General features: G+C 40.8%; 1 protein-coding gene across 6 annotated transcripts in view; it reads right to left on the reverse strand.

Annotated features, from left to right (window-relative positions):
* The window catches only part of GTDC1 (glycosyltransferase like domain containing 1), a 231,123-nt gene that overhangs the window by 185,186 nt on the left and 31,642 nt on the right, over window positions 1-14,295 (reverse strand). The window contains exon 1 of one of the 6 annotated variants that reach the window (XM_081007919.1): window positions 10,415-10,559. The exons of 4 other annotated variants lie outside the window; for them this stretch is intronic. In XM_081007919.1, the coding sequence (XP_080864045.1) occupies window positions 10,415-10,442 (28 nt within the window). In that variant the 5' untranslated portion in view covers window positions 10,443-10,559. Of the gene's footprint in view, window positions 1-8,079; window positions 8,194-10,414; window positions 10,560-14,295 lie in introns of those variants that run through there. One more of the 6 variants, XM_081007923.1, reaches the window with a different exon arrangement.

Raw genomic sequence — 14,295 nt, forward strand, 5'->3', positions numbered from 1 at the left:
ATGCCCAAATGCGGATGCAAGCCTTTTACACAATGGAAGATTAAGGAAGCTATCAAGGCACAGATAAGAGTTGGCAAAACAGACACTTTTCGGGGGGTTTTTTAAAAAAACACCTTTACATTTTATTTTTTAAAAATTCAAGTTAAAGATAAAACAAAGCAGATGCAAAGGGTGAAGACTAATATAACAAGCTAATATATATATATATATATAATATAATATAATATAACTCAATAACAAGGCTTACTGATAAACTTAACGTTTTCTTACTCCCTTTGATTTTCTATACACAATGTACTTCACAAGCTCTATCTGCAGTGATGACAAACCAGCAGAAAATAGCATATTGGGCCGCAATGTGTCAGTGATATTTCCTTGGAGAAAATTAAACAAACACAGATTGTACAAGGGTACACACCTTGTGCAAGGGGTACAAGGTGTTATTTCAAGAAACGCAGAGAAGCTAGGCCTGCTTCAGGAAGTTTCACAAATATATTGTATTTACAGAAAACTGACTTTTGTTACTCCTGTGTTGTATTTTATGCATTTATACCTTTCAGTGTAAAACATTTTTACAATAATTGGACAACTAGCATGCTTCAGTAAAGCAGTAAGGTTTTAAATGCCAAAGAAGGATTCCTGTGCTGAGAAAACTGAAATTAAGGGTTTCTTCATAGATTACTCTATGAGTAAAACAGCAACAGCAGCATCGCCTGAGCAGAGTTTCATTCTGGGGTTGCTGCTTGTCTATGAAAATCTGCTCCTAGGAGGGTTCGGAGACTCTTAGAGCTGGTTTTTGGAGTGCAGGAAGCAGGTTGAGGGAGGACGGGGGGATAAATTGGTAAAAGTCACTCTTCTTTCTCCCTTCAGCCACGGGGATCCCAGTCCTGGATCAAACGCATTTCATGGATGGAAGGAGCCACATCATTTGCAGAACACGAAAGTCTGGATCTAACCCTTTGAGGAGTTTAAAAGGGGGGAAGGGTATAATCCAGGTCTGTAAATCTATATTTACTGTATACTATAATTCTGCACTAATACACAGACACACACACACAATGTGTATATGTATATGCATGCATTAAATATATAAATGACTCGATTGACCCTTTTTCTCCTTTCCATCCTGCACCAACAGCATTCAGATAGAAACACCATGACGAAGGCTCAAAAGGATATACATAGGTCATGAGTAAAAACATGCTGCCTTAGGGCCCAGTAACTAGGTGGAATCACGGCATCAAGGAGCCAACCCAGAAGCTAAAAAGGCATGTGCAAAAAAATTGTGGTTTAATAACTTGCTAGAAGCCCAATTCCTAAGAGTGGAGAGTCGAGGTTTTGTGACGCCACCATTCTTTACTTCCTTCTTAAAGGAACCATCTCAGAGACCAGAGCTCTACTCCTTCCCTCCCAAATCCACCATCCTTGGCTAGCCAAATTGGTGTCCCTCCAGGTATTGTGACCTACAACCATTGACCATGCTGGCTGGAGGGCATCATGTTTACTATCCCTCAATATACAAATAAAGCTTCCGGAGAAGTCATTTTATAGTCCCTTGAAAAATCCACTTCAGGAAGTGTGCTTGACAGCCAGGATGTGCACAAATCCCCATGTGCTAAAGCACTCTGCTGTGTCTTGTGCATTAGCACATCCAAGGTGTGTGTTTTCTGGCCGTTAAATGTAGAACCTGTCATGCATCTCTGCTTATTTACAACCGTCACTGACACGCGGCAGACCCTTACGATATTTTGCCAGGTGCCTGATGACACCTAATAATGTCCACTGGCATGCCTGAAACATTTATCAAAATTCGCCAACTGCTGCCTCACAGCACTTTCAAGCCATGGGGAGCTCAGGAAATGAGGCCAACTTTTAGGGATTTAGCTGTCACTAAAAGTGGGCTTAAAAAAAAAAAATACTTGCAACTTACCTGGGATTTTACAAACTTCATCCCACCCCAGTGTGATCTTAAGCTAGAAACAATAAGGTTAAGTCAATGCTGAGGCAACATTGGATTGTTATTAGGGCTGAAAATCAAAATCATATGAGTTTGAAGTGATTAAATCTGCATTGTATATAAACAAACAAAATATTTTTAAAATGTTGCTGCTACTTATTTTTATTTTTATTATTTTTATTGATGATGGTGGTGGTGATTGTCTCACAACACACGCTACACATAAATGAAGCATGCCCTTTTTTGAAAGAGAGAAAGGGGTTTTCCAGGCTCAATTCAAAGTGCTGGTTTTGACCCATGAAGCCTTATGTAGCTCAAGACCTCAGTAAGTCAAGGACCACCTCTCCCCACATGAACCAATAGGACTCTGCATTTATCATCTGATGTCCTTCTCTGTGTGCCTTCTCCAAAGAAGGTGCAGATAGTGGCAACACAAGAAAGGGACTTTTCAGGGGTGGCTTCCTGCCCATGGAATGATCTCCCCAAGGCGGTGCAACATGCACAATCACTGGCTACTTTTAGGCACCCTTCACAGTGAAAACATTAGGTGGGAACATTCAGCACAGGAACAGACCATTACTACTAGTCCCTGAGCATGTGAATGTCCTACTTTTGATGCTAGCAGTCTGGCTGGTTCTACTGCTTCTCTGGGTGCATGAATAGGCCAGGGAATGAACAGCTGAAGACTGTGTAGGATCCTTGTAGCTATGCAGAAAATGGGTAACTAACAGTTTACAGAGACAGGGCCAATTCTGGCAGTGCATGCCACCTTCACCACTCTCATATGTTTCCCAACTTGCATAGAGTACTTTGTTTTCAGATACAGAAGCACTGACTGTACTTGCTACTGGTTCAAGGAAGAAGACAGACTTTGGCTGCAATCTAAGCAATACAGGCAGGGTACAAGAGTGGACAGTCCCCATTCTTCCAAATGAAGAAGCAGGCTGCCTTTTTATTGAACTGCTGTTTTATGCAGCACCCATAATTCACACACAAGCGCTTGACATCTCTTTGGTGGACTTTTAACTTGTTGACTTACTACCCCAGAGCACATCATCTCTAGGCATTAGCGCTTTGACGCTACTGGAAACAGACAGGCAAGGTTTATAGACAGAAAAATGTCTTGTTTTTATGGCTGCACAATAGGGAATTCCTATTATTGTTAAGGCTATATAAAAAATATTGATCCACTGTTATGACTTAAAATGTAACACGGGATCTTCGGAAGAAAAAAAGGGGATGGCTAGTGTGTATCATGCAATTCTTCAATTATATAAAAATGTGGCGATTGATAAGCAAATGCCTACCTAACTTTGAACTGATTTTTTTGGTGCATGCACTTTTTTCACCTGGAGAAGAAGAGATTTTTTTGTTTCGTTTTGCTGCTTGTCATATTCTATCTTTTCCTTTTATTTATTTATTATTAACAACAACAGTTTGGTTGTCTGCTTTCACTCGGGGACTCCAGGGAATTTTGCCAGCATTATAAAACTTCACATTATCCCTTTGAGGTAAGCAAGTGTTATGTATTTCTTCATGTACAAAATTAAAAACACAATAATTAACATGCTGCCAAATGTGAAAATGCCAAATTGCTACAATTCCTAGTCCTCTTCATCACATTGGCACAGCATTTTTCCAAATACTGGCTTTTGGGAGGGAGGAAACAAACATAATTATTCCAAATTACAGATTTATAGGCATTTTCCAACAAAGTTTTTGAGTTCATTCAATGTTATCTTTTTTGTATTATTCTGGACACCTCAAAGATTGATATCATCGTCAGAAACTACCACTGAAATGATAATCAGGTTGCAAATCCTATACAGTACACATTTAGATGGGAGTAAAATCCTATTGAATTCAATGGTGCTTACTTATGAGTAGACATGAACAAGATTGTTCAACTATTCTAAACTCGTCCTGAAGTCACCTTCAGGATATTATCAGCCTTGTTCTTATTAATATTCACTCTAACATCGTCAATGCTCCTTTGTTACAGATTCAAACTAATTAGTAAGTCCCAATAATCTTCAGTGCATATCAATACATTAGAAATAGTCATATTCTCTTTGTATACTTTCACTTATCATATGAATGACTGCTGTAAACAAGAAGGCACTGCGCTAAGATCTGATGTAGGCCCACCAGCGGTCCCCTTCAGATACTGTCATGGTGACAAGGAGCTCACCAGCACCAACTGGTACCCACTGGGGAGTGCAGGGCAGAGGCAGGGCAGCTAACAACAGAGAGCCAGCAGTTAACAATAGGTTGACATAATGGTGGGCGGTGCATAGAGAAACTGCAATCCCATGCATACTCACATATCATTAAGTGGTCCCGCAAGACTCTCAGCAATTTTCAACTGGTCCGTGGGCAAAAATATTTGGAAAGCATTGATCTAGAAAGATGCCTCCTGTTACACATATGCAGGGGACAAGTTCTATGCAGCTGGTTCCTGTGCTTTTCAGAGCAGCAAAAGAGGCAGATATTCAGCAGGTATAGCTTTCCCCAGAATGGAGATTTAACTAAGTTTAGGAGCCTGCTACAGACATCAAAATAAATGATCCCTGCATTTTTAACATCCAAAAGGCATTTCAGGGCATGTAAAGGTGTTGGACCCAGAAGACCAGTGGACCCTTTGCTAGTTTTGGCTGCACACATTTTTCACCCTGCTTCTTCCTCAGCCTCACATTCAAAATGCAAACTGTTGGATTACTAATCAATGCGCACTCATTGTACACTCAACCATACTAGCTTCCCTATGCATAGGCAACTATCAATTCCAGATGCACAAAGCATACCTAACTACAACTAATATTTCTGAATGCTTCTATAACTTGCGTGTAAACAGCAACACATAGCATCTGCTGTACTCCAGCCTAGCATAAAACCATAATGACCTTTCCAAATTTCAACTATTTCACAGACGTTTTCAATAAGCTTCCTCCAGAATCTCATAACATGCTATTTCCTCTTAATTGGGTGATAATTAGCGCACAGTGTACAATTCCCTTTATATTTTAAAATAGCCACCACAAAGCTTTGGTACCACGCATTCAGCATTTTCTTGGGAGTAAAGGATTTCATTAAAAAGACCTCGAGGAAGCTTCATACATTCTTATCCCTATTATTTCAACACATTTATAGGCACTTACAATAACTTGTATTTGTATAGTGCTTTTCCTTAGAACAGCAGAAGAATTTTGAGCACTAACACAGATTTGGGGTGAAACCAGCAAGTTCATTCCTGATCTGTTTCTGATGGGTCTTCCCTTTTTCAAGGCACTTCTGCCACTGTTACGTTTGTTGAGAATTTCTTGTTTTGCTGCCTTTCAGCTCACAGTCTTTCAGTTTTGTTCTTTTACTGCATTGAATTCTTCAGCCACAATGGACTTCAAAGTAAAGTGAATTTATTTTTTATCATGCAGATGGGGGGGGGGGAAATAACTTGACCACTACTATCTTTAATACTGAGAAAATTGTGTTGTTTTTATTTATTATAAAATGTTTCTGCCATTTTGTCTCACTTGTCCTGAACACATAATTATAAACAAAAACTTCCTAATTAGAATTACCTAGTTGAGACACACACATGAGCCATAGCACAGTGGCAGGATACATGCTTTGAATGCAGGAGGTCCCAGGTTCATCTCTTTGCAGCTGTGGCTAACATGGTCAAGTAGTAAGTCACAAGAAAGATGCTCGGTCTGAGACCCTGGATTGCTACCACCAGTCAAGAACAGACAATATTGAGCTAGATGGAATCAAAAACCTGATGGACAGCTTAGTAGCTCACAAATACTCACAATGCATTAGAAAAACAAAGCCAGAAACCTACCCAGAGCTTTCCAGTCACAGGTATTAGCTGAGAAATACATGTTTGAACTGGAAACCAGTGTGCACTTTAAGAGAAATGTGCATCTTTAATCATGCAACACTTCCTAAAGGAATTATTGAAGTGATAATAACTAAAAGTTAAATTTCAACCTTTGCTTAAAAACTATCATCTGGAATCATCCTTCGGCACTTGAAATTAGGAGTTCTACTTCAAGAAGGCAGTGGTACCCACTGTACCCACCAAGTCCATGTTTCAAAGCAAATGTGATTATCCCGAAACAGTGCGCACTTTCCTGGTTACTCATAATGAGCTACTACGTCCCTTTGCTTTAAAAAGAGGCACATGTTTGATCTGCGTTGACATTATTGTGTTGAGTATTATGAGGTATAAAAGAGTCGCAGTGGCCTCATTTCCATGCCATGCTAAACCATGGTTTAGTGTGAAGTGTGCAGGTTCCAGAAGAGCTTTGCTCCTCCACTGACATTCTGGTGCTGTGTTGCATTGAGGTAAGTAATGGCCTGGCTTGGCTTAGGTTTAGCTCTCTTCAGACTAACCACAAGCTGATCCTCTGAAATCAGTGACACTACTCAAAACATGTTTAAGGCTGGTTCCCACCAAGTATATTCAAGAATGGTCTTGTAAACCTTGCTAAGAATCTTCTCACTCACATGCACACTGAAATTGTTATACACACAGGTCCTTTGGTTTCAGTTTCTATGAATCAGTAGTAAACAGGGTCTGGATTTCTGCCCACAGATACATATGTGATTCAGAGTGACATCATACCAAAATCAAGATGCGTGCTTGCACATGTGACAAGCCTCTAATTTTACTGGCATGCATGACATGCCATAAGACTGTGAGGCTCCAATATTTTCTGGCTGAAAAATATCCATTCCTGAGTGCGCTTGCTGCCAACACATGGAACATGAAAACAAGAAATCTGTACACCTCTGATGAGCTCAGAAGTTTCAAAAGAAGCAGGCAAATTGTGTTTCTCTCATTTCTCACTTTTCATGCTTAACAGGTGCTTTTTCTCTTTTGAAACTTGGGTTACTCACTTTAGAGGAAAAATGGATAATGTGTTCCTTTGCATAACATGAAAAACAGGCTGCAGCTGTCGTATGTTTTTCAATATCTAATATCCACAGTAGCAATTAAATGTTTTTTCACCTAGGTTAAAATAATAGGAAAGTGGGGAGAAAGTTGCAACTTTACTCCACATAGGAGTATTTTCACCTAGCCAATCATTCTCAATGGTATTTTATCAATGGTGTTGCTATAAACCAGTAAAGTTTTGCGCATGGCTTAAAAATTACTGCAATTTCGCATGCTCAGCATCTGGTATTCAGATTTTTATACGACTTCCTAAAGTGACATTTCAGGAACAAAAGTAGTGGAATAAAATGCATTTTTTGTTTGATCCAGAGAAAAAAGGTGTGCATGAACAGTTGTGTCATCACAACACATGCAATACCTCAAGGACAGTACAGGCACAATACCTCAAGGACTGCCTCTCCCCATATACCGGTAAACTGACCTAGACTCTATGTTCATCATCTGAAGCCCTTCCGTTTGCCTCCTCCACACGAGGTCTAGAGGGTGGCAACACAAAAATGGGCCTTTTCTGCAGTGGCTCCCTATTTGTGAAATGCTCTCCACAGGGAGGTTTGCCTGGTGCCTTCCTTATACAATGGTACCTCGGGTTAAGTACTTAATTCGTTCCGGAGGTCCGTTCTTAACCTGAAACTGTTCTTAACCTGAAGCACCACTTTAGCTAATGGGGCCTCCTGCTGCTGCCATGCTGCCGGAGCACGATTTCTGTCTCTCATCCTGAAGCAAAGTTCTTAACCCGAGGTAATATTTCTGGGTAAGCGGAGTCTGTAACCTGAAGCGTATGTAACCTGAAGCTTATGTAACCTGAAGCTTATGTAACCTGAAGCGTATGTAACCCGAGGTACCACTGTATATCTTTAGGCGCCAGGCAAAAACGCTCCTCTGCAACCAGGTCTTAGGCTGATTCATATTCTATGGCCTTTTAAATGTGTTTGTGGGGGGAGACATTGCTTTGTTGGTTCTTTAACTATTTATTTGTGCTTTTATCTCAAATTTTTATCTTCTGAACTGTTCTGAGATCTTTTGGTGAAGGGCAGTATCTAAATCTCATAAATCAATAAATAAAATAAATGTCCGTTAGGAAAGAAGAGGCAAAACCAGACCAATTCCAGGCTGCAAATTCTGATTCAATCCAAAAGTCCCAGACCGCTTATGATTTCCTCACCTCTCCTCTCTTTCAAGGGGGCATTATGTAACAGAGAAGCAAGATTCCTTCCCTCAGAAATGCCCTATTATACTTAAGCAAAGCTCCATGAATGCTGACAATGCTATACAAATCACAGATCGCCAACCCTTTTCAGCCAGGGGGCACATCTGGGAGTGCCGTGGGCAGCAGTCACAAAATGGCTGTATTGAGAGCATAGCACAAAATGGATGCCACATCTAAAAGAGCACAGAATGGTGCAGAAATGCGCTCCCTGCAATCAATGGGAGGAAAGGCGCGTATCGTGCTCCCTCACAGAGAGAAGCTCTGTGTACCTCTTCTCTGTTCAGAATAGATGGGAATCTATTCAGGCAGAAGCTATTAAGGCAGCTTCTATGTAGGAGAGGCTGAGCCACTAAAAACAGAAACTGAGCATTGTAGATTTTTGAGAGGATATTTGCTGAGACTTTTGCAGTTGCTGTAGGAGGAACTGGCACTCACCCTTGGGCACCTTTTTGGTAATCCCTTATATAAATAATAAAGTTGATATAACGTTTGTCACTAAAGGGAACTTCCTGTGCCCTGATTAATCATAAATTGGGACCTATAAGAATAATTCACCCCAGAAGTTTGTACTAACCATACCCACACCATGGTTTCAGCTTCAAAACCAGCAAACCATGCTTTAGAGTGGCTTAATTGCTTTCTTCACCCCTGTGCTCAGTACTCAACTTGGCAAATTCATTTGCCATCTCCATGGTTTCCAAAGCAGCCTTTCCTAACCTTGGGTTCTTTGCAGTTAAGAAGCTACAGAACTAATAAATTTGCCAATGGCTAATACAGGTTATTTCCAAGCAGGTAGTATGGCTATTGATGTCTGGCTCTGTGCAGTCTCTCTTAAATCAAGAGCAGAATAAACCATCTGCAACAAAGCAAATTAAGATGCTCAGTCTCATAGTCTCAAGACCATGCAAAGGGCAACAAAAGAACAGGATGTGAAGACAAAACCTATCAGGCACAGAGAACACTAGAAGCTAGAAGTTGTGTAGGTGTATTAGCAATCCTACTATCCATCTGTCATAAATCTTACTTGTTACCATACATCACCCACTGGCAGAGGGCTGTCTGCTGGAGGAATAACACTACGCTGAAATGTTCTGTAGTATATTAAAGCCTCTCTCTTTCTTACGCATGTTTCATTGAGACGATGGCTCTCTTGCCCATAGAAACGTGAGCTTCTAATGTATGTGATCAAAAAAACATGAAAGTTTGCATTCATGTATAGGGAAAAAAACAACATTTAAAGATGTTCACTGGCAATAAATCTTCACCAAATATGAGGAGACTGGAAATTTCTTACACTGACATGGCTAACATTCCCGGGGTGCTCCAAGAATATGTAGAGTTTGCCTATCTGTCCACTTATATTTTATTAGGTATGTTAAAGACTGAGTTTACAATTAACTGAACAGACAGTGTACAAAAGGCTTTTAGAACTAGACCATATGGTCTAGGGAAAGGAACAATCTGGATGATCCACATTTCAATCTGCAGCCTTGTCCACCTCTATAACACATTATACTGCTGCAATAAAATATTAAGATAGATTGGGGTGGGTGTGTGTGTGTGTGTGTGTGTGTGTACACACACACACACACACACACACACACACACTATCAGTCTTTCATATCACCAGGCAACAAGTTTTTTCCAGTGAGGGAGAAAAGATTTTTTAGGAAAATAATATATTAATTAAACGAAATTAAAAACCCTGAAGGCTTTCGTACAGCTTCTCCAACTCCAATAAATAATATTTCTCTATGTAAATAGGTAACTGTCGAGTTTATGCTTTAGCATACCAGTTTTACACAGGATATGCCGGTTGAGGGCTTAATGTTAACAAATGACATATACTTGGAAATCAAACAAAAACAATCAAGAAACACCTATTATTAGAAAGCAAAGGACAGCTGACAAGTTCACAGCTGGAACAAATGTAAATCATTCATCAGTTGTTAACATTTGCTACTTAGTTCAATGCCACTATCAAAATCTTTTTTAAAATAATTCTTCATGGATGATGCCTGTTCATAATAGGTACAGAAAATAAACCAAAAATAACACATGCACACTTGGGTGTGTGTGGAGGAAACCACAGCTTTTTGATGACACTAAACCCTTATAGTATGATGTAGAGCAATATGCAACATTCAAATAAAGATATATTTATTTATTTTATGGGGTCTTCTATAAATTTAATAAATAAATAACTCCTAAGCTTTTGCATAGTAGATCTGGTGGCTATCTAATGACCCAACTAATGTTACTTTTCAAAGAAATAAGATAGCTAAGGTACCTTTATGAAGAAGAGTAATGTCCATCATTATGATGGATGTGAGGAGGGCAAGTCTTTATGTTGCAGGCACCCCTGGAGTGTGTCATGTGACTGAGCATCTCTGCACATGTCAGCATGCAATTCTCCATAGAGAAGAGCTGCTTCTTACTGCGGTGTCCTCCACGCTTGTGGAAAAAAAGTAGTATCAGTGCCTACATGTAGAAAAAAGTGACAACGGTACAACATCTTCCATAATGGATTGCTATTATCCTAGATGCTTTTTGAGACCTAGTCACTAACTCAGTTCTGTAAAAGTGACATTAATGTACAGTGGTACCTCGGGTTACAGACGCTTCAGGTTACAGACTCCGCTAACGCAGAAATAGTACCTCGGGTTAAGAACTTTGCTTCAGGATGAGAACAGAAATTGCAGCGGCGCAGCAGCAGGAGGCCCCATTAGCTAAAGTGGTACCTCAGGTTAAGAACAGTTTCAGGTTAAGAACAGACCTCCAGAACGAATTAAGTTCTTAACCCGAGGTACCACTGTAAGAGAATCCACTGTTGCATTTTTAGGGGGTCATGATTTTTAGAAGGGAGACAGAAAGACAGGAATTGGACTTCGGGAAATGCATCTGAGTGTACACCTCCTCCAAAGCCAATTCCCCTCCCTGATGCATCAGGTGAGAAACCTATGATTCTCCAAATGGTGTTTAACTACAACTGCCTTCCCAGACCACAGGTCATGCTGGGAACTGGGAGTCCCAACATATGGAGGGCTACATGTCCTTCCCCCCATGGGGGTTAAATAATATTTTGGAACATGTGGAATGGGCAAAGAGAACTCAGAGGCTTTATTCTCCAAGCGAAATTCTCCTATAATTTGATACACAACGGAGCAGTGGTTGGTTTTTTTCTCTTCCCAAAAAACAGAGCCTTGTTAGATCAGGCCAAAGGTCCAGCTAGTTCAGCAACCCATTCTCACAGTGGTCAACCAGATGTCCATGGAAAATCTGCAAGCAGGACATGAGCTCAAGAGTATGGTCCCCAATTGTGTTTCCTAGCAACCAGCATTCAGAGAAAACCTTCAGTACTTTAGTGCTGTATGCAGACATCATGGCTGGAAGCCACTGATAGCTTTACCATCCACAAAGTTGCCCAATCCTCTTTTAAAGCCATCCAAGATGGTGGCCATCACTATAAACCAGCAATCAGGTTGCTACTCTGATTAGCAGTCCCTGCCAGTGCCATCTATACCAGGAGTCTTTGTATATTGCAACACTGAGGAAAAGTTGGTTCCACAGTCTCCACAGGAGACTGTAAACAGGGACAACCAGAATATAAACATGTTTGCAGAACAGACAGAAAAATAGCCTTTTAAAAAAAAATTAAAGGACTATTTTCAAGTAATGTATCCTTACCAAACCACAGTGAACAAATTACACAAATTATAGCATCCTGCTATAGGATGTCAAGTCACATGGAAGACTCCAGGATTTCTTACTTCAGCTGAAGCAGGAACCTAATAATTAACAAATCAGATATCCACAAACAGTGGGCAGCCATTACCACTGCAGATATTGTTGACAGCAGGAACTTCACACTCCAGCCACACTGGAAGCTACAAAGATCATATTCAATCATTGAAACTGGAAGATGAAACCCTAGGAAACACTTTGTTAATATGTTGTTATTAATTCTGAAGTGTAAGTCAGAACTTTGAATACTCTGATCAACTCCTCTTACTTTTTTTCTTGGGGGGTGGGAATCACTAGAGGTGTGATAAAGCATGCAAGTCTCTCCGGGCTAAGTGCCCTCATCAAAGCATCGTATAGGTATATTAAAAATTGAATGGGCGTAAACAACTTCAGCAGGCAGAGTTTGAGGACGATATTCCACTGATCTCTGAATTTTATAAACATCAACACTTGGGAGAGTTTGCATGGGAATAAGCAACTAATTATTGTCTATTGCTTTAGGGCACGCCTGGTGCTCTCTACAGGTATCTCTACTGCTGCTTTTTTCCTAATGTATTGCCTCTTGAAAGCTTTCGCTGTAACGACTTGCTGATCTACTCCAAAGCAATCTAAGTATACTGAAACTACTTTATATTCCAAGAGAAATGCGCTATAACTTCTGAAAAGATGTTTCCTAAACAGAAGCAGCAGTTGAGAATACAGTGTATGCTTTGCAAGTGAATAGTGAACACAATTACTTCTACAAGTTGAATTAAATTGTAGTGTTCATCCTATGTAGAGTTTGTGTGTGTGTGTGCATGTTGTAACAAAAACATTAGTTATTTTGCAAACAGAAAAAAGCATAACATTACAAATCATAACATTGTAGCAAAGATCTGCAATTTTTTATTTTACTTAGAGAATATTGCCCTTGCAGTTATCGTATGCCTGAAGTGGATATAACCATTTTATTTTGCAAAATTTCAGTAACCCTGAAGGCTGAATTCTGCTCCATATCAAAATGTACACTTCCATTGAAAACATACATCTCTATGGTTTTAAGGATAAACATCAAGGAGGAGGGTTTGAAGGCCCATCAGCTGATGGGGAACTGGGAGCGCACAGGGTAGTTTTAGGCTCCTGATTGCTCCTTCCAAGCCGCACCCTTGCCCATCACATACCTGATGTCATGTATGGCACCAGATGTGGGCTGGGTGGGCTAAGCTTCCCCTGCCTTACAGACTGCACAGCAGGGCATGTTCTGAGAGCCAGGCAGGCGGGTGGTTGGGCCACTGAGAGAAGTAGCTGTTTTGCTTATACCGATTCACTCACTGAAAAGGGTGGCATTCAGCTAATTGTTCCACTTACACAAGCGAGCTTTCCCCCCCTCTCCTCCTTTCCATACTCCCTGAAATTTGTCCAGGGGGTTGGGAGAACCCCAGGAACAGCATATAGGAGTAGGAGAAAGCTGATCGTTCCATCTGGAAATTGAAATGCTTGTCCGGATGGAATAATCACCTCAGTCAGCGCAACAGTGAACTCCTCCCAATGAGTATAAGAGAAAACTTGACCCAAGCCTAGCTGGGAACACACACAGGCCTGATTTTGCTGGGCCCTAGGACCCTGAAAAGCTCTCTAGAAATCTAAGTGGGTAGCAGTATCTGTTGGCATGCTGATGCTGTGAGCCTGTCCATCTCATGTATAATCTGTATACAGTATATGTGTCAATAAAACCATATGTCACCAAAGGCACAGGAGTCCCTTCCTTCGAAGTCAACCATATTCCCTTCATTCTAAGGAAGAGGCAGGGAACCTCCAGCCCACCAAGCTACCCCATTTGGCCCACAAGACCACTCACCTGTGCTACACTCAGCATCATCAGGTGTGGGGCAGGTAAAAATCTGGCTCAGTCAAAAGTGGATTTGCTGATCAACTGTTCCTGCAACCCTCTATGCAAAGAGAGCTAGCAGCTGGTTGTTGGGTCTTGCAGAGAGCCCCCTGCAAATTGCTGTAAAAGACAGCAATTTGAAACTGGTTTCTCAATACCTGAGAATCAACTGATTGTCAGGTTTTGCTGTGGTTTCTCAGGAGGGTCTTGCACTGTACTTTTCAAAGCACTCTCATGATGTATGAAGAGCAAACAAATAAACAAACATTGTGATATTGGATGACGGGCAGGGGGGTGATCCCGCCCGTCTGCCAAACTTTATGCGCAAGAGGTAGTGGAAATAACTAACTGGCCCTCCAGCCAATCCCGGTTCTGTACCCATGTCCTAAGACAATCTTGATTTTGCCTCTCTGACCCCCTCAGTCCTGCCTTCATGTAGCTGTCAAGCCGCACTGTTCACTGGCTGCCACTAGTATCAAAGCAATTTGCAAGTCAACTGTTCTTCATAAAACATCACAAACTAAGTAAATGCCACTATGCTAAAATCCAGGTAATTAGAA

This window comes from Podarcis pityusensis, assembly GCF_964106645.2.
Source record: "Podarcis pityusensis genome assembly, chromosome: 1".
In the NCBI taxonomy this organism is placed as follows: domain Eukaryota; kingdom Metazoa; phylum Chordata; class Lepidosauria; order Squamata; family Lacertidae; genus Podarcis; species Podarcis pityusensis.